Below are 21,564 nucleotides of genomic sequence, written 5' to 3' on the forward strand. Positions count from 1 at the left end.
GCACAAACCAGAATTGTCCTAGGCAAAATGGGGCATATGGTCACCCTACTTATAACCAGCTACAAACAGGATTGATCTCTCATCCATGTTTATGGTGTTAGAGTGAGAAGAGAAAAAACAGAGAGTCAAATTGGAAAGAAGAATAGGAGAAAAGAAAGGGATGCACATGAGGAAGGGACATTCTAGAGACCCAGAATCTGGGCAACAGAATCAGTGTCACTGAAAAGAGAAATAGAATGCTGCTTTTAAAAAAGTTCCCTCCACAGATTGGTACTTGCCTTAGGCAGGGAGTGGGAAGTGGGTGAAGTCGGTCAAAAGGTACAAATTTCCATTTATAAAATGAATAAGTCATAGGGATGATATGTATGGCCTGGTGACTATAGTTATTAATACTCAATTGCATATTTGAAAGTAGCTAGGAGAGTGGATCTTGAAAGTTCTCATCATACAAAAAGCAATTTTGTAACTGTGTATGGTGATGAGCGTTAACTGGACTTACTGTGGTGATCATTTTACAATATATATGAATATGAAATCATTACATTGTACATCTGAAACCAATATGTCAATTATACTTCAATTAAAAACAGAAATAAAAATTAAAGGAACCCTTTAAAAAACAGTTCTCTCCTACTCCAAGTATAATCTAAAGTTCTTCCTTTTAGACAAGGTAAAATTGGATTAAGTTTCTAGGGAGATCTACATTTCAGTCCATCTTATTGGCTTTATAACTGATTGTTTTGGAATCTTTATATTTTCAAGGTATGACCTTAAGGACACAAGTAAAATCACATTGGTTGACATAGAGCTGATTGCTGCCATGGGTCCTCCCGGTGGTGGAAGAAATCCAGTTACTCCTCGTTTTATTCGACATTTCAACATCTGCACTATTAATACTTTTAGTGATGAAACTATGGTTCGAATATTCTCATCAATTGTAGCATTCTATCTTAGGACTCATGAATTTCTTCCAGAATACTTTTTAATTGGGAACCAAATTGTCAGTGGGACCATGGAGGTGAGCAAATAATGCAATACAAAATGTTTTAGTATTTCATATTTCCCTTATTTGGTCCTTACTTTTTTTTTTTAATGTATTTTTCCTTAGCCATCTACTTAGGTCTTCAGTGTCACAGAAGGTTTTAAGAAGCCTTGAGAACAGGAAGATCATAGATCTTGAAATTAGGGAATCTAACTAGGTTTGAGCCCTGACTGCTATTTCCTAGCTATATGGCCTTGAGCCAGTAATCTGACCTTACAGAAACTCAATTTTTTGATCACTGAAGTGGGAGATAATACCTGTTTCACGAGGTTGTTATAAAGAAATCATCCAGAACCAGTATCTGCCACATTGTAGGTGTTTCCCTGATTGTTAGTTTCCTACTCTGTCTGGTGTTTATCAATTTTCTCTTCTCTCTCTTCCCTTCCATTCTTCATGTTTGTCTTAAAAAAAAAAAAACTTAAGCAGCTTATGAATACATTATTTTCAGCCAGATGACATAATTTAGGGGTAGCAGTGAAAAAATAATAATAAGGAAACACAAGGGTGGGAACAGAAAACAAGACTGCCCATATGGCCAAAGAGCAGCTTGTAAATTATTCAAGGTGTATCTGCCTCTGCTCAGAGGCCAGAGCCAGCCTCATTGCTAATCGTAGAAGGAAGATAAGTATTTAAGGTAAATTAGTGATAATCTCATTGAACTAAGCTTTCTGGAGCCTTGAAAAAGTGGAATTCACTGTAACCAGAAGCAAAAATCTCCTTAAAATCATTCCATCAGTTTCCAAGAGCACTGTGTCTTTCTAAAGTTCTTTTCCCCTTGCTTCAGTGGAAAATTTGTGCTGTTAAAATAGAGAAACTAGAGCAAAGAGATAGTAAATTGTAACCGCTATACTTATTCTGATACAGAAAAGTGCTTTTACTTATAAAATATATTTATATTTCAGGCATCTCCTGGAAAGAGGGGGGAGTTGGTCAGGCAGAATGGGATACAGAAAGGATCCTTTTTTTTTCCTGTCTTTGAAGCATCATAGACCTACCACGTGTGCTGGTTAGGGCAGGGGAATGAATCCTAGAACACATATAAATGAAAAATAATTTTATTTGGGGCTTTTTTCAGGTTATATTATAAAAGATTTAATTTACCTTCTTTAAAGATAATATTAAACTTCATTTGGTAAATTTAGCGTATAGTAAACATATCTTTCATTTCCATATTATAGCCAATTAAGATAGAAGGTAGAAGAGGGGAGAGAAAATAAGAGAAAGAAGAGAAGGAAGAGAAGACTTTGATTTATTCTGAAGTCAGTGGTAGTCAAAAAGAAATTGTTTCAACCTTGTCTTCATTTGAAATGCTTCAGAGCAAGTTATCTGATTTCACTTTCTACTAAAGTTTTTGTTAACTACTTAATCCCAGGTCATTAACTTTTAAATGGAATAACCATAATAACTGGGAAATAAAAGCATTGTCACTTCTTGGGCTTGGATGGAATCAGATAATGTTAAGTTCCTTGAACTTCATGATGCCTGGTTGTGTGCTGTAAACCAAAATAGATAGATAGATGCCGTGCTAGGCTTAGTACTATACAATTCTCCAAGCCAATATAATCTGATAGGATAAATAAAATATTTTATATAATATACTATTTGTTACATGGCTTTGCTGATTATAAGCATTTTATTTTTGCTTTGTTGCTTTTTTCCTATTCAGATATATAAACGATCCATGGAGAATCTTTTGCCTACTCCCGCAAAATCTCATTACACTTTCAACTTGCGGGATTTTTCACGTGTCATCCAGGGATGCTTACTCATTGAAAGAGATGCTGTGGAGAGCAAACACACTATGACCCGTCTGTTTGTGCATGAAGTTCTCCGAGTGTTTTATGATCGCCTCATTAATGATGATGATCGACGCTGGCTGTTCAATTTAATCAAAATTGTTATAAAGGACCATTTTAAAGAATCATTTGATAGCATTTTTTCACACTTGAGGAAAGAGAATGCACCAGTGAGTGTATTTAGTGGTTAAAAACAAATTAAAACAGTACAATAAAATGAATTGTTACAATCAACCTTTCTTTAAAAAATACTACTGCTTCTTAATGATCTTATTCTTTTAACTTTCCTGAAGATTTGTCTTCAGCAGAATTTTGTATGTAATGTAGAAGTTACTTAAAGAATAAATCCTTATATGATAGGGATTAAATGGTATAATAGCTATAAAGTACTTAACATGGTGACCATCCCTTAGTAATTACTATAAATAGGAGTCTCTCAGAATGATTTCTCCAGGCTCTGGGGGTAGGGGATACTTATATGATAGAAAAAAGTTCTTTTATTTTTATTTCCTAAGTGTATAATATAGTTTCAGGTATTAATTTTACAAATATATTATTTATCACCCTAATGTTTAAAAGCATTATCTAATTGATAGCCATCTCATAACATGGACAAAAAAATTTTCTTAAATTTATTTTAGAAAAATTTTTAAGTTTTATAATTTGTTGATTTCCATTCTGTAGGTAACTGAAGAGAACTTAAGAAATCTGATGTTTGGCGACTATATGAATCCTGACCTTGAAGGAGATGATAGAGTTTATATTGAAATTCCAAATATTCATCATTTTAGTGACATTGTGGAGCAATGCTTAGATGAGTATAATCAAACTCACAAAACAAGAATGAATCTTGTCGTTTTTAGGTACCTACATTTGGTATTGATGGTTGAAATTGCTATTTTTAAGATTTTATTGTGAGATATTTAAAATGTACAAAAAAGTATAAAGAAAAATATGGTGAATAACCTTGTACCCATCACCCAACTTAAGACATAAAATATTAGCAATTTATTCGAAGTCCGTTGTGTAGCCAACCCTCTCTCACTGCGTTCCCATCATAGCCTACAGGAGTAAAAAGAAACTCATGTGTTTCTTTGGACTTTAACTACACATATGTGTTCCTAAAAATATATGCACAGTCTTATTTTGCATGTTTAAAACTCATATGAATGGTAGCATTCTGTACATATTCTTCTGCAAGTTGGTTTCTTCTGTATTGTTTGTGAGATTCACAAAAATGAATTTTTATTACTATATTGCATTCCATTATATAATTATAACACAATGTAGTCATTCTTCTGAGATAGGCTTTTACGTGACTTCTAGTTTTTGCAATTATAAAAAAGATTTGAATATTCAAGTCTCCTCAGGTACATGTATAAGAATTTCTCTAGGCTATATTCCCAGAAGTGGAGTTACAGTGTCATGGTACGTAAGCATCTTCTATTTTACTAAGTTTTGCCAAAGTATCTTCAAAAATGATTATTGTTTCTAAGAGCTAATATTGTTCCTCACCTTTGCCAACAATTAAGATTTTTCAGACATGGTAAGTTTTGCCAGTCTAAGGACAGTGAAATGGTATCTCATTGTGGCTCTAATTTTAATTTCCCAAATTACTAGTGAGGCCGAGTGTCTTTCCTGAATTTTTTATTTTGTAGATGACTAAGTTTCTATTTTTTACATAGAAATCCTAGTATTAAAAGATTGAAGACGTGTTTTTAACAAAAGGAATAATACACTTCCAATGTAAGCAATTACAATTTTATTTTGCTTCCATAATTTATATATTACATTTCTTGAATTTGTACTTTAGTTTTTCTTTGCATCAAATGATCCAGTTGTAAACGCTTTTGAAAAAAAATCACACTTTTTGATGATTACCTCTTAAAATTGGGATAGTGGGGCTGGCCCAGTGGAATAGTGGTTAAGTTCACGCACTCCACTTTAGTGGCCTGGGGTTCACAAGTTCGGATCCTGGGTGCAGACTTACACACTGCTCATCACACCATGCTGTGGCAGCATCCCACATACAAAATAGAGGAAGATTGGCACAGATGTTAGCTTGGGGCCAATCTTCCTTACATACACACACAAAATTGTGATACTAACATATGGGACAGCAAAGTCCATCCTTCTAGGAAAGCAAAACAATAGTTATGTGTAAATATACATTTACTTTAATATAATAATATTGATGTTTCTTAGGTATGTACTGGAACATTTATCACGAATATGTCGAATTCTGAAGCAGTCTGGTGGAAATGCTTTGCTTGTTGGCCTTGGAGGAAGTGGTCGTCAATCTTTAACTCGTCTGGCTACATCCATGGCAAAAATGCAGATTTCCCAACCAGAAATTTCTAAGAGCTATGGTATGAATGAGTGGAGAGAGGATCTGAAGGTAAAATTATGTGTCTAAAATAATATCAGTGCATTCTTTTACCTGTGAAAAGAGAGCCAACCTGTATGGCTGTGTGCTGAATACCTTGGTGATGATGATGATACTATCCGTAGAGCAGTTACTGTGTGTGTTGAGCACTCTTCTAGGTACAAACACGATCTCATTCTATAGGCACAACAATTCAATGCAACATATATGGTTGTCTCTCTGTTTTACTGATGAGGAAACTGACACTGAGGGAAGGTAGACACAGCAGAGCAGGATTTATAACTTATCCACCACACTATTACCACTGCTGCCATGGCTTATATCTTTATTCTAGTTCGGTGAGGCCTTATTTCAGATAAATATATGTTTTCCAGCAGACTGTTAAATAAGAATCTCAGTGATGATGATGATGATGTCATTACTGTTGTCCAGTCTCAATAGCTTCTTTGGAGCTGTGTTGCTGTTCCCAGTAACCAGTATTTTAGTGGAGTGTGTACTTGGGCTTCATCCTCATGTGCCTAGGGGTCTGCAGGCCCCAGAAGAGAGATGACCCAAAGTGAAAAAAAAGGAAGGGAAGTATTGCTGGACTTTTTCCCCTTTTACTGACCCTCACATACTAAATTTCTACATCCTAAAAGTTAGCCTAGAGAACTGGGCTTTTCTTGGCTACTTGCAGGTGGAAATGGTGAATCCAAGCTGATATCAAACACTTGGAAGGAAAAATTACATTGTTTCTTTTTCAGCTCTCACTTTAGAGGGAAATTTTTGATACCTTTACTACAAAATGAACTAATAGATTTAGCAAGCGGCATACTATAGTAGAAAGAACGTGGACTTTGAAGTTAGGCAAACTCAGTTTTAAGTCCTGCTTTGCGTGATTTGTTAGTTAGATTATCTTGGGTGTGTTACTAAATCTTTCTGTCCTTTAATGTCTTCATTTGTTTTTAGGAATTTATCTGTTTCTTCTACGTTATACAATTTGTTGGCAGATAATTGCTAATAGTATGCTCTCACAATATTTTTAATTTCTATGGCATCCTTTGTAATGTCCCTTCTTTCATTTCTGATTTTAGTTATTTGAGTCTTCTCTCTTTTTTTCTTAATCTAGCTGAGATTTTACCAATTTTGTTGATATTTTCATAAAACCAACTCTAAGTTCCATTGATTTTTCTCCTGATTTTCTATTCTCTATTTCACTTACTTCTGCTCTAGTCTTTGCTATTTTCTTCTTTCTGCTTTGAGTTTAGTTCTTCTTTTTATAGTTCCATGAGGTGTAAAGTTAGGTTGTTGATTTGAGATCTTTCTTCTTTTTTAATGTAAGCATTTGCAACTATAACACTGCCTTTTAACACTGCTTTTGCTGCACCTCATAAGTTTTGATATCTTGGATTTTCACTTTCATTTGTTTCAAGAAACTTTCTATTTCTCCTTGTGATTTTTAATTTGACCTACTGATTGTTTAAGAGTATGTTGTTTAGTTGCCATGGATTTGTGAATTTTACAGTTTTCCTTCTGGTATTGATTTCCGGTTTCATTCCATTGTGATCAGAAAAGATGTTTGATATGATTTCAGTCTTCTTAAATTTGTTAACACTTGTTTTGTGGCCTAACATGTGATCTATCTTGGAGAATGTTTTATGTGCACTTAAGAAGAATGTGTATTCTGCTGTTGCTGGGTAGAGTGTTGTGTGTATATCTGTTAGCTCCTATTGGTCTACAGTATTGCTCAAATTCTCTATTCCTTATTGATCTTCTGTTTAGTTGTTCTGTCCCTTATTTAAAGTGGGATGTTGAAGTCTCCTACTTTTGTGTTGCTGTCTATTTCTCCCTTCAATTCTGTCAATGTTTGCTTCATGTATTTAGGATCTCTGCTGTTGGGTACATAAATACTTATAATTGTTATATCTTCCTGGTAAATTAACCCTTTTATTATTTTTTTTGAAAAACAAACAGAAATTTATTAAAATGTGCATTGCACTTACACAGGGGAGCACTCAGAGATGAGTAATTCAAAGAAGTGGCTTAGAACTCTGACTTATATAGCATCTTTAACAAAGAACAATAAATTTGTGGAGAAATGACAGGACAAAGGAAAATGGTGTTAAGCTTCCAAAGGCAGCAAACCATGGGAAGGTAAATGTGTGGCAGGAAACAAATGGAGTAAAGTTTGTTTGCACATTCCTCTGGTGCCATCTCTGGGCTGATAAAGAGTCTAGAGTTGTCTCCAGTAAAGGAGAATTTATATTCTGCCTTACTGCAGAAAAAGGCGAGGGTAGCGAGAGCTTTTCCTGGGTTTGCTACTTCTTTGAGCCTTTAACTCAAAATAATTTTTATGTCAAAGAACCATATTTTTGGGTGACATATTCTGGTTTCCTAAATGGTGAGATACCACTAACTGTGTGCTTAGCACTGTTCCAAATGATTTCTATATAATAATTCTTTTTATCTTTTATAGCACTGTGAAGTAGGTACCATTATTATCACCTTGGCCACGGTCACATGAAAATGGTAGAACTATGGTTCCAACCCAAACAGTCTGAGACCAGATCCAGTGCCATTCACTATCCCATCACAGCATTGAATTGTAATTTCCTGTCTCCCTCCAGTAAACCATATACTCCTTTGGTCAAGGGTGATGTCTTGTTATTTGGTGCCCAATCTTCAGCACTTAGTGGGTGCCCAATAATGCTTTTTGATCAGATGATTGTTTTCTTGAGTTTGATTTTCTTTCAGAAAATGGAGATAATCCCACCTCCATTTTAGGGCTGGGATTAGAGTAAGGCAAGTGAGGTACCTAGGGTGCAAAATTTAAGGAGACACTCACTCTCTGGAGGCAAGTGCCACAGGACCCTGCTCTATTTGTACAGAATTGTTAAAAGGATGAATCATACAAGAGATCTTTGGCTTTTCTTCTGCATTTCCACTGCCACTGCTCCAGTTTATGGCCCCATCACTTTTCTCTAGACTAGCATAGTAGCCCCCTAAGTGATTTTCCTCAACCCTTCAGTATCTCTACTTTCAGGTTCCTGCTACACACTGCTGCTGCATTCACTCTTCAATAAGATGTAGTTTGAGATTGGTTATTTGGGATTTTTCTTGTTTGTTAAAGTGAGACTGTATTGCGTTGAATTTCCCTCTTAATATGCCTTTTGCTCCATCCCATAGGAGTTGGTATGGTATGTTTTCATTTTCATTTGTCTCCAGATTTTTTTTATTTCTCCTCTAATTTCTTCAGTGATCCATTGCTTGCTCAATAGCATGTTGTTTAGTCTCCACATCTTTGTCCCTTTCTCAGCTTTTTTCTTGTAATTAATTTCTAGCTTTATAGCATTGTGATCAGAAAAGATGCTTGTTATTATTTCAATCTTCTTAAATTTATTGAGGCTTGCCTTGTTTCCCAACATATGGTCTATCCTTGAGAATGTTTCACGCACACTTGAGAAGAATGTGTATTCTGCTGTTTTTGGATGCAGTGTTCTATATATGTCTACTAAGTTCAACTGGTCCAGCTTTTCATTTAATTCCACTGTTTCTGGGGCCAGCCCGGTGGTGCAGTGTTTAAGTGTGCATGTTCCGCTTCAGCAGCCTGGAGTTTGCCAGTTTGGATCCCAGGTGCAGACATGGCACTGCTTGGCAAACCATGCTGTGGTAGGCGTCCCACATATAAAGTAGAAGAAGATAGGCATGGATGTTAGCTCAGGGCCAGTCTTCTTCAGCAAAAAGAGGAGGATTGGCAGCAGATGTTAGCTCAGGCTAATCTTCCTCAAAAAAATTTTTTTTAATTAAAAAAATTAAGAATAAAAAATAATTCTGCTGTTTCTGTGTTGATCTTCTGTCTGGATGATCATTCATTGATGTGAATGGAGTGTTGAGGTCCCCTACTATTATTGTGTTATTATTAATACCTTTTTTAGATTTGTTAATAGTTGCTTTATGTACTTTGGCGCTCCTGTGTTGGGTGCATAGATATTTACAAGCATTATTTCTTCTTGATGGAATGTCCCTTTGATCATTATATACTGACCCTCTTTGTCTCTCCTTACCTGTCTTATCCTGAAGTCTACTTTGTCTGATATAAGTATGGCAACACCTGCTTTCTTTTGTTTGCCATTAGCGTGGAGTATCATCTTCCATCTCTTCACTCTGAGCCTGCATTTGTCGTTGGAGCTGAAATGTGTTTCCTGGAGGCAATATATTGTTTGGTCTTGTTCTTTTATCCATCTCGCCACTCTGTGTCTTTTTATTGGAGAATTCAATCCATTTACCTTTAAGGGGGTTAGCAGTATATGAGGTCTTAATGCTGCCATTTTATCACTCGTCCTCTGGTTCTCCTGCACTTCCTTTGTTTCTCATCCTGTGTATTTTGTTAACCCTTTTATTATTATATAATGTTTCTTGTCCCTTGTGCCAGTTTTTGACTTAAAGTCTATTTTGGGGAGCCATCCCTGTGGCTTAGTGGTTAAGTTATCACGCTCCACTTTGGCGGCCCAGCGTTTCGCTGGTTTGGATCCTGGGTGCTGACATGGCACCACTCGTCAGGCCATGCTGAGGTAACGTCCCACATGCTACAACTAAAAGGACCCACAACTAAAATATACAACTATGTACTGGGGGGATTTGGGCAGGAAAAGCAGAAAGAAAAAAAAGAAGATTGGCAACAGTTGTTAGCTCAGGTGCCAATCTTTGGGAAAAAAAGTCTATTTTGTCTGATATTAGAATAGCCACTCTGCTCTCTTTTTGTTACCATTTGGATGGAACATCTTTTCCATCTTTTCACTTTCAGCCTATGTGTGTCCTTAGGTCTGAAGTGAGTGTCTTATAGGCAGCACATCGTTGGATCCTGTTTTTTAATCCATTCAGCTAATCTATGTCTTTTTATTGGGGAATTAAATTCATTTACATTTAAAGTAATTGCTGATAGGAAGGGATTTACTAATGACATTTTCTTACTTGTTTTCTGTATGTTTTATATCTTTTTTTGTCCCTCATTTCCTCTCTTACAGCCTTCCTTTGTGTTTTGTTGATTATTTGTAGTGACATGCATTGATTTCTTTCTCATTTATTTTTGTGTATATTCTATATATACTTTCTTTGTGGTTACCATTGTAATGACATGAGACATCTTAAAGTAATGAAAACTTGCTTTAAACTGATAACTTTAATCACATACAAAAACTCCACTTCTTTACATATGCCCACACACACTTTATGTTATTGATATCACAAGTTACATCTTTATTGATTGTCTACCCATTAACATAGACTTATAGGGTTTTTCAGTGCTTTTGTCTTTTAGATTCTATACAAGAACTAAAAAAGGATTTATACACCAAAATTACAGTAATATAGAATTCTATGTTTGTCCATATATTTACCTTTACTGGAGAATTTTATACTTTTATATGGCTTTGTATTGCTGTCTAGCATCCTTTTGTTTTAACTTGAAGTACTCCCTTTAGCATTTCTTGAAGGGCAGGTCTATTGGTAATGAATTCCCTCAGCTTTTATTTACCTGAAAAGGTCTCGATTTCTTTATTTTTGGGGGTTGGCCTGGTGGTGTAGCGGTTAAGTTTGCATGCTTGCTTCAGCAGCCCAGGGTTCACCAGTTTGGATCCTGGGCATGGACCTACACACCACTTACCAAGCCATGCTGTGGCAGGCATCCCACATACAAAATAGGGGAAGATTGGTGCAAGTGTTGGCTCAGGGCCAATCTTCCTCAGCGAAAAGAGGAGGATTGGCAGCAGATGTTAGCTCAGGGCTAAACTTCCTCAAAAAAAAATTTCTTTACTTTTGAAGAATAGTTTTTCCAGATACAGTATTCTTGGTTGACAGTTTTTTTCTTTCAGCACTCTGAATATATCATTCCACTTCTCTTCTAGCCTGCAAAGTTTCTGCTGAGAAATATTCTCCTAATCTTATGGAAGATCCCTTGTATGTGCTGAACTGCTTTTCTCTTGCTGCTTTCAAGATTCACTGTCTTTGACTTTCAACAGTTTGATTATATGTCTTGGTGTGTGGGTCAATTTGGGTTTATCCTAGTTGAAGTTTGTTGAGCTTCTTGAATTTGTGTATCCTTTTCTATCCTCAGATTTGAGAAATTTTTAGCCATTATTTCTTCAAATAAGCTCTATGCCCCTTTCTGTCTCTCTTCTCCTTCTGGTACTTCCACAATGCATGTATTTGTTCATTTAATGGTATCCCCAAAGTCCCTTAGGCTCTGTTTGCTTTTCTTCATTCATTTTTCTTTTTGCTCCTCTGACTCAAGATTTCAAATGGCCTGTCTTTAAGTTCACTGACTTCTTTTTCTGCCTGATCAAATCTGCTGTTGAGTCGCCCTTGAGAATTTTTCAGGTCAGTTATTGTATTTCTCAGCTCCAGAATTGCATCTTAGTTATTTTTTTATAGTTTCTATCTCTTTGTTGATATTCCCATTTTGTTCATGAATTATTATCCTGATTTCCTTTAGTTGTCTATCTGTATTCTCTTTTAGCTTTTTAAGACAGCTATTTTAAATTTCTTGTCAGGCAGTTCATAGATTTGTTTCTTTAGAGTTAGTTTCTGGAGCTTTTTTTCTTCTTTGATTGGGCCATATTTCCCTGTCTCTTTGTATGCCTTGTGATCTTTTGTCGAGTTTTGAGCACTTGAAAACTGCCACCTCTCCCAGTCTTTATGCACTGGCTTCATGAGGAGGGAAAACCTCACCAATCAGCATGGCTAGATATTCTGGGACTTCTTAGAAATTTTCTGAGCATGCATTTTCTTTGGGGTCACATATGTACTTTTATTCTAGTATATACAGGTTCTATTGGCTATCTTAATTTCCTGTTTCTTCTTGTGAGCTTTTGGTTTTGGTTTCTCTTGTATTTCTCTGCCTTTAATCTCTTGCCCCCACCTCCGGCACCTTTCTATGGAATTTCAGAGTCTCTGCTGAAGGGGACTTGTGCTGGGGGACTTGCCTCTGTTTTTGGTGGCCTCCAACCTCATATCCAAACTAGGCCCTGTTCCCATCAGTGCCCTGAGTCAAGCAAGACAGAAATCAGTCCCTAAGGCATCCCCCAGACAAACCAGAATGCCAGATGTAAGTTCTACTCTATTCCTTCTGTCCTGAGGGAGGAGCCAGGAATTGATCCTATTCTCCCAATTGTGTTACTCTATGCTGAGGGTGGGAGGCTAGGGTGAGAAAAATGCAATGAATTCTCTTATTCTCCTTCCATTGTCCCTTCTCTTTTTTACTTGTAGGGGTGCTATGGCCCCTTAACTACTTTCTAGAGTTCTCACAAATGTATTTTGGTCTGTGTATTGATAATTTGGTGTCTCCATGGGAGAACAAGGGCCTGGAACTTCTAGTCTATCACCTTGCAGACAGCACTCCATTTTTCCTTCATTTGTAAAATGTAGATAATACCACCTATTTCATAGGTTTTTATGTTTAAATCATACAGTGTATATAAGGTTCTTGTAATATCTCTGGCATATAGTTAGTATTTTGCAAATGTTAACTCTCTTTTTCTATTTGGAAACAGTTTCACACATTGTATGTTTGCATATGACTTTTAAATATAGCAATGCTTGTGGCAATAATTTAAATCTGTTTATTTATATTGCATTTGTCTATTTACTTTTATATAATGTTAATAATTATAAAAATAAACAGTATAAAAATAATTATAAAGCTGAAATGATTAGATATAATACCTCTTTAAAAGCTCGCTTCCCTAGTTTTGATGATAGAAAATTATTTCTAGGAACATGACAGCCTGCATATTGGAAGATGGCTTTAATGGAAAAAAGACATAGTTTGTATAATATTAAAACTCAACATTTATTTAAATGATATGGTTTATTTAAAAGATATGATTTTGAAATCAAATTTTACTTTAAAAATTATTTGCAGAAGTACTAATACTGTTTTCACTTGAAATCTATCCAGTGATATGCTGACAACTGTTAACCAACTCTCCGGGGGTCAAGGGGAACTTTTGATTTGTAGCTTTGCCAATTTCTGTTGTGTAAAAACTCCCACCATGGATTATTTAAAATTAGCAACATGATGTCACTGAAAACAGAGTTGAGAAGAGTTATATGCTTGAACAACATTACATGGTATTTTACTGTATAGATGCAATAGATTTAAATAATTGCCATAGCATACATAACAGTAAATATAATAAAATAGTTAGCAAGTGATGAGATTTATGTATTTGATAGCTTTGTTTTTAATGTAGTCTAATTATAAGTTTATATAATTTAATTTTTAATGCTGGCTGTGTTTAACAATCTGCTCACAAGTTTTTGAAATTTTAACAATCAGTTCCAAGACCCTAAAAAAGTCAGCTGCAGCGTAGCACTGAGTCCATAACTTTATATTAGTTGGGAATCTTTGGTTGCAGTTGACAAAACAAAACAAAACCAGCTCAAACGAGCTTAAGCAAAAGATGGAGTTATTGGCTTACATAACTAAAGGGTCCAGAAGTAGATAGACTTTTGACATGGCTGAATTTAAAGGCTCAAATTAAGTCTTCGGTAATTACTCTTTCTATCTCCTGGCTCTGCTCTCCTTCATTTGTCTTCCTTCTTGAGCAGACTCATTCCATGAGGCAACACAGTTGGCCCCTAGCAGTTTTAGATTATTAGCCTTTATATCTTCCATCTCAGAACGACAGAGAATCTTTCTATTTTCGAGTCCCTCTCAGTCCCTCAAGTAAGACTGTGATTGGGCCCTCTTAATCATATGCCCTTCTCTGAATCAATGACTATGTTTAGGGGCTTGGGAAACTCTACCAGTTGGAGTCTTTCACCCAGGGGCTGGGAGAAATGAAGGCCCTGATTGACAGCCCCACCAAAATTGGGAAGGGGTACTACTATAAAATTGAGATGCTGTTATCAAAAGAAGGGGAGGGGCCAGCCCCGTGGCCGAGTGGTTAAGTTCATGCCCTCCACTTCAGTGGCCCAGGGTTTCGCTGGTTTGGATCCTGAGTGCGGACATGGCACTGCTCATCAGGCCACGCTGAGGCAGTGTCCCACATGCCACAACTGGAAGAACCCACATCTAAAAAATATACAACTGTGTATGAGAGGGCTTTGGGGAGAAAAAGGAAAAATAAAATCTTTAAAAAAAAAAAAAAGAAAGGGGGAGGGAGGGAAAGGAAAAACAACAGATTCTACCACATCCTGCTTAAAGTACATTTTTATTTTAAGGTTCTATTAAGGAATGTGGGCATGAAGGGCCAGAAGACAGTCTTTCTAATCACGGACACTCAGATTAAAGAGGAAGCTTTTCTAGAGGATATCGACAGTGTTCTCAATACTGGAGAAGTACCTAACATTTTTGCAGCAGATGAAAAACAAGAAGTGATGGAGGTAAATGCGTTTTAGGCAGTGCTAGTCCCAGCACAGAAATTTTCTTATCTCGAAATTTTTTCTCTGCTCTTCAAGATAAATATGGCTTGTGCAGTGGATTTTGGTAATTAAAAACTTGAAATATGTTATTTTAATACATCTTTTTTTGGTGAATTTTAAATTCCTTCTGTTATGGTTATGAGATAGGATTTTTATTCTATAATTCCTTTTTTCATAATGATGGCAGTTTCATCTGTTTTATCTTATTTAGCATGTTTTATAAGTGATTAGAGATTTTAAATTCTGTCTTAGACTTACAGTAATATGAGAAGACATAGCTTTAAAACACTACTTGATTAGCTTTTATGGTTTACCACTGGTTAGCAAATTTTTCAAAAGCTTTAATAAAAATACTTGTCTTAACAATTCTGGCATATCAGAGAGTCATGCTTTGTGATTTAATTGACAAAAAATACAATTGTGAAGCACACAGTATTTCAGATGTCCTGTCCTTGGACCGCCATTTCTAAGATCTTCCCACACAAGATCTCTGCTAGTAATTTCCTCTTTCTTGTTACCATAACTACTTTTACCCACAGAATATATTACTCACACTTGGATGCTTCATTCCAACCTCCAGGGACAGCATCTGGAGTAAAATGAATTCACCCTGGTAGTTCAAGCATCTTGCTTTTCTCTTGTATGGAAAGGAACTATTATATGCTATTACATACACATTCCTCCTACATACGGTTGTTGTGAAGTCTGAATATCAAATGAAATGAGGCACTTATGGAGTGTCAGGCACTTAGAAAGTCCTTAGTAAATGGTACATAACCAGTTCGTAGCCTGAGGTGGGGAAGGAGAAAAGAAACAAAAAAGATCCCAAGTTCTCTGCTTTTGTCTGGCGATGTCAAAGATGTGGCCAAGGCTGCTGAAGAATAGTGATTGTCCTAATTCATAGGATAAATTCATCCTCCATACCCCCATCCAAGGAATAGTCACCTTTGGGGAGTGGGATTTCCCAAGCTTTGCCAGGCTTTTTGGCTCACTTTAGCTATTGTTTATCTTTTCTTCTCGTCACTTTGCTACAAAACGTTTCCACTGCTTCACTGCTGTTTTATGGTATGATCCAACAGTGGACTTAAGAACTTTCCTTCACATTCCACCCAAGCCTAGGAACACCATGTCAATTTATCTACAAGGAAATAGCCATGGCGAGAATTCAGGGCTTCTGAAATGCATCCCTATTTCTGCTTGCTTCACATTGATTCTTTAAAATAGGAAAGGTAATATGAAAGAAGTTATATTATTTTCTTTCTACACTCTGCACCATCTTTGAAGACCATATCTTGGCCTTCGCTTATTTCATCCCTCTGACAAAGAATTTACTTTAAACTTCACTCCTGATAACTGACCTCTATCGCTTGGCCCTGGCACTGCCTAGAGGACACCTTTTATTGACTCAGCACATCTCTCTGACTTCAGCATCAGAGTTCCAGCCTCAGACCTCCATTTCCAGACTACTTTTAAAAGTGATCCATAATCTCATTACCAAACAACTCTACTGACATTTTTTAAAAATAAAAATATTATAAGAATAAACTTTGAGAATTCAAATGGCATAAGTGTCCAAAATGAAAAGAACAAGAATGATATAAACCAAGAAAAATGTCCAAAATAAAAAAGGAAAGCCTCCCTCTCACACTCTCCCTTAAGTCCGTCTCAGCAAGAGTAACCACGATTAATACTTATTTGTGACTCCTTCCATAAAAAGCTGTGCCGCTTTGTACTCACACACATGCGTCTATATATTTTTAATTTAACAAAGAGAGTCATATTATATATACTGTGCACAATTTGGGGTTTTTTTCACTTATTTTATCTTGCTGCTCTTGCCGTTGCACGTACATTGATATACCTCATTATTTAAACAGTTGTATAAAATTACAATATATAGATGTTTTCTAATGTTTTTAACTGGATATTTTAGTTGTTTAGATTTTTTTCCTCTTAAAAACAATGTTGAATTATAGTCCTATACATATATTTTGGTGAACTTTTTGTATCTTCATAAGTTAAATTCTTGGAAGATACTGTTTTTAAATTATAGAATTATGACATTGGAAGAAGTTTTCTAAATACAAAATATATCAAAGCCATTCTATTGATATAAAAACAAAAGTTTAAAGATATTTACAAGAGGAGTAATAAAAATTCTTAAAATTCCAATCTCTACTAATCTCATTACCAACTTATCTATTTTTATTTACGAGCTTTTTATTTTTTTATATTCTCTAGGGTGTTCGTCCTCTGGCTCAGGCTGGCAATAAACACAATGAACTCAGTCCCTTAGCCTTGTTCGCTTTCTTTGTGAATCGCTGCAAAGATAATCTTCATGTTGTAGTGGCCTTTAGCCCCATCGGAGATGCCTTTCGAAATCGCTTGAGACAGTTCCCATCCCTCATCAACTGCTGTACCATTGACTGGTTTCAGGTTTGTAATTTTGTTGGGGGGGGCACTAAATCTTTTGGAATTTTACTGAACTCTTACTCAATCTACATTAATATACATTCAGTGTTTCTTGATCACTCGTTCTAATGACAGGCATAGTGCTTGGTGCCCAGGGACTGATAAGACTGTGATGCCTATAAGGAGTTCACACTCTAGACTGGAAGACAGAAAAGACAGTCAGCAAATGAGCAGTCACAATTATATAAAAGAGCCATAATCTTGGTGTGCAAAGGTGTGCTTACGGAGACAGTGAATCTCTGAAGTATGAAAGTGAATTAGTTACATAGAGGAGGGATGTATTAGGAACCAATAGAATGTATTATGTGTATATCTGTGAAACTCAGGAAGTAAGTGTAAATCACTATGTGTCACACAGTCAGGAAGGCATTGATTTTTTGGATAAATCTCTAGTCTCCAAAGTAGGGTGTACATGTCACAGGAGTGCCAAAACAATTCAGGGAATAAGGGAAGGAATTATTGGAATATTTGTTTTTGTATGAAATATTTCATATGGATTAACATTTACACCTTTACTCAGTTTCTGTGTCAGATGGCCATGTTTCATAGATGGTCTGCAAAATACCCTGAGGGATTCTTGCAATGAACTGAAAATTGAAGACATAATGCAGTTATAAGTGGATAGTGAGAGAATGGCAAAAACTAGCATGAGCTAGCTTGAGCTCTGTGTCAGCCACATCATGAGGCAAGAACAATGACCACTTCACAAGATCTGACAAGACATTGGTAAAAACAAATTTACAAAGGGTATTTGGAATATGGATTTATGTAGACTGTTTAAACAATAAACTTTATCCCCAGAGTACATCATGCCTTGCAATATTACCTTATGATGGCACAGGAGATACTATTGGTTGCCTATCAACAGCCATTTTCTACCCACTCCATCCTTGCTGGCAGAATTCTGATTTTGTTTGGGGAACCACCCTCCATGTATCACAGGGATTGCTTCCTGGTTGGTCTAGGTCAATACTGGTGCTCTCATGTCTCTTACTATTGATTGGTCTATGCATGAGCCTATTCATGAACCATTCCTTGCCTATGGGTCCTGAGTTAAAGTTTGCTGGCTAGTTTCAGGGAAAACTTTTTTTCTAGAAAGAGTTACATGGTAGGAAAAGGGCCTTTTCTGTGTCTCAGCCTTGTTACTTGAGGATGTAATGTCCATAGCTGCAACAGTTGTTTTCCCACTGTAATGGGACAAACTCAAGGATGAAATAAAGTGCGCTGAAAATGGTAGACCAAAAAGGTGGAAAGAATTGGATCCTTGATGACATGTTTGAGCTTCTAAATTAAACAACTCTGGAAATACTCTGCTCCTGAACCTCTCATTTACAATGATACATTCCCTTTGTTTGAAGATGCAGTAAGACTAGTTTCTCTCACCTTAGCCATAAACCTTCTAACTGCTACAGAAAGTATTAAACCTTCATGATTAGCAGGATAATTAAAAATGCAGCACTCAGAACACAAAGACAAACCTTTGTAATGTTTTCGATGATGTATAAGTCATATGACACTTATTCTGGCACTTTACAAAAATTTACTGATCTCAATAATGAATCTTTAAAAGCCTCTTTTGAGGTTTGAAAAATATATTAGTACAATAATACAACATGAATATAATCTATTAGTAAATATGCATAAATTGGCATTCTTACTAATGGGGTGTTTGATCAAAAAGTTTGAATTTCACTAGAATAGAGGGCTAGACACTGAAAAAATTGATCTTAAAATGCATATTGTCTGCTACAAAGGAAAAAAATTAAAGCGTCTTGTTGAATATGAAGAAAGGAAATTTGGAAAATGCTCTAATGAGCAGGTGAAAATTAGTCATCTAACATAAATTATTTCATGGAATAAATATTTATTGACGTGCTGTTTAAGGCACTGAAGATAGCAGCGGTGAGAAAAACAAAGTCTTTGCTTTCATGGATTTTACATTTTAGTAGTGGGGGAGACAGACAATAAACAAATGAACAAATAAATCTATGTCAGGTATTGGTAAGTGCTAAGCTGAAACTTCAGGATAAGGGAAAGAGTAATGAGGGAAGGAATGTTATTTTTAGAAAGAGTTCTCTGGGAAGACCATGATAAATTGGCGTTTGCCTGGAGATGTAAAGGACTGAACCTTGAGATCCAGGCGAGGAGGGTTCTAGGGAGAGGCAACAGCAACTTTAAAACCCCACAGGCAGGAGCACACTTGGCGTATTCCAGGAAAATCAAAGGAACCATTTCACTGAGATGAGGAAGACTGGAGAAGAAGCTAATTTGTGGGGAAGAAAATCAAAAGTTCAGCTTTGGATCGTATAACAGTTAGGAGTTGTGATGGGCTGTTAGTAACAGAAACCCAAGCTAAACACGTTAGGGTCTTCTTTTCTCTCACGTAAAAAAAATCTTAAGGTAAGTAGACTGGGGCTTTTGTGGCTTAACTAAGTCGTCAGAACCCCAAGTTCTTTCTTCTTTACTGTCCTTAGTATGTGGCTTCTACCCGCACTCATCTTATGCTCTAAGGTGGCTGCTGGAGCTCCAACTTTCACAATCTATGTTCCAAGCAAGAAGTAGAATAATGAAAAGTAAGGCAAAAAGGACACATACCAGTTCTATGTAACCCTCTAAAGAGCCTTTGCTGAAGTCCCCACCCAACAATTTCTTATGTGTCATTATCCGCTCTGAATTGCAAGGGAGTTTGGAAATGTAGTCTTTTAGCTGGGCATATTGCTATCTAGAATAAAGTTGGAGTCCTGAGGAAAAGGGACTGATAGGTATTAGGTGGGCAACTAGCAGCCTTTGCCATTGTCATGCTAAATTTGGGATGCCTACTAGAGGTCCTAGTGGAAGAGTTAGGAAAGCAGTGTAGTTTATCTTTGCTATGTAAAATTTCATTGTCCTTTCTCTATATTGTGTTATCTTTAATTTTAGTATATAAGAATATTTATTAGATTTTTCGTAGATTTACTTGTGACCTCAGTCCCCGTAATTCTATTTTCCCCATTAAAGTTTTAATTTTCTCAACCTCAAATTCTTCTTGCATTGGAAGACACTTATATAGTTGGAGTGGGACTACTCATCTTAAATTTCATAAGTTTTTCTTTTTCTTATTTTTAGCCATGGCCTGAAGATGCCCTTGAACTTGTAGCTGTGAAATTCTTAGAAACACTGGAGCTTACTCAGGTTGAACAACGAGAGATAGTTCCAATCTGCAAACACTTTCACACTTCCATTATGGATCTTTCAGAAAGGTTAATATTAATAAATTTTAAAATGACAATAATGCCTTGTATTTTAAATTGTCTCTTTTTGTGAAAGCCCAAAATTTTAATAGGATATCTACCTCTTCTAAATCTCTCTGATCATTTAATTAGTTAAGACCCTTAGCTTGCAAATAATAGAAAGCTACTTGATCTAGGTTTAACAAAAAGGGGGAATTTTATAAAGATACAGGGGTGTTTCAGAAAGTTTAAGGGAAAGAATATAGCTGGATCTCAGATGTGACTGGAAGCAGGAGTTAGAAAGTCATCCTAAATCTAGAAATGCTTTTTCTTTGTTTCTCATCCCTCTTTCACTCTGGGCATCTGCTTTCTTCTTTCTCTTTGCAGACTGAATTTTCTACTTCCCAGTGCATATGGAGGAAACTGGCTGCCTCTCAATTCTCAAGTTTACTTCTTACAATTCTAGCTATAGGCAGAGACTGATTGGCTGTTTCCAGCTCTATATGCCAAATTTATTCCAAAATGTGAATTGTCTCATTTGTGTCTAGCTCCCAACCCTGGTCTGATTAGCTGTGGTTAGGGTGGCAAGTTTTATAGCACAAACATTGCTCCTGGGGCACTAGATGGAAGTTCTCAGTTAAGTGGAGCTCCTTGTTGGGCTGTGGATGCCTGAAAAAGTATCTGTTTTACTTCTGTTCATCTCTGAGAGCCTCCTTTCAAAGTTGCATAAACCCAAGTGCCTATCCAGAGTCATGCAGCCAGCTAGCCTGGTTGGCTTGGACAGTTGTACCAGACAGTGGGCTCTAGTCTGCATTACTGGCCATGGAAATATCGTTGCTTCCATTGTTTCCATGTGTTTGTGTAGTAGTCTTATACTTCTGGTCACACCCCATTCGGCCAACATGTGACGCACACGTGCAAGGAATGATGACTTATCCCTGCTGTCCTGTCTGCAATCCCCTTTCCTTACGCTTACCTAATTTACCCAATATCTTGGATGTTACAGGGTTAGATCCTCCTGGCTTGTGAAACATGTAAAAATGCCTATATCTTTCTTGGTATAGTTCACCTTTGATACACATCTTTGTTGATTTGTGCTTTTTAAATACATCATTGCTATTTGATATTTTGCAGACAAGAAATTAGGATGTACTTATGTGTAGAATTCTAGAATTTTTAAAGTTCAAGCCCTCAGCAGCTTCTAAATAAAATTAACTGTTATTCTTAAGTATCTGTTGTTAATGCTGTTGAATTTAC

The 21,564-nt window shown here is 36.3% G+C and overlaps 1 protein-coding gene across 15 annotated transcripts in view; it reads left to right on the forward strand.

The window, feature by feature from the left end:
- DNAH12 (dynein axonemal heavy chain 12) overlaps positions 1–21,564 on the forward strand; it is a 205,102-nt gene that overhangs the window by 113,421 nt on the left and 70,117 nt on the right. For all 15 annotated transcript variants that reach the window (XR_006886240.1, XM_046646842.1, XM_046646833.1 and 12 more), the window contains 7 exons: positions 763–1,018; positions 2,709–3,008; positions 3,523–3,701; positions 5,044–5,236; positions 14,426–14,587; positions 16,868–17,062; positions 20,204–20,337. Coding sequence is in view for 14 of the 15 variants with exons in the window: in XM_046646842.1 (XP_046502798.1) it covers positions 763–1,018; positions 2,709–3,008; positions 3,523–3,701; positions 5,044–5,236; positions 14,426–14,587; positions 16,868–17,062; positions 20,204–20,337 (1,419 nt within the window). In the remaining variant the exon portion in view is untranslated. The remainder of the gene's footprint in view (positions 1–762; positions 1,019–2,708; positions 3,009–3,522; positions 3,702–5,043; positions 5,237–14,425; positions 14,588–16,867; positions 17,063–20,203; positions 20,338–21,564) is intronic.

Source organism: Equus quagga, chromosome 1, assembly GCF_021613505.1.
Source record: "Equus quagga isolate Etosha38 chromosome 1, UCLA_HA_Equagga_1.0, whole genome shotgun sequence".
Classification (NCBI taxonomy): domain Eukaryota; kingdom Metazoa; phylum Chordata; class Mammalia; order Perissodactyla; family Equidae; genus Equus; species Equus quagga.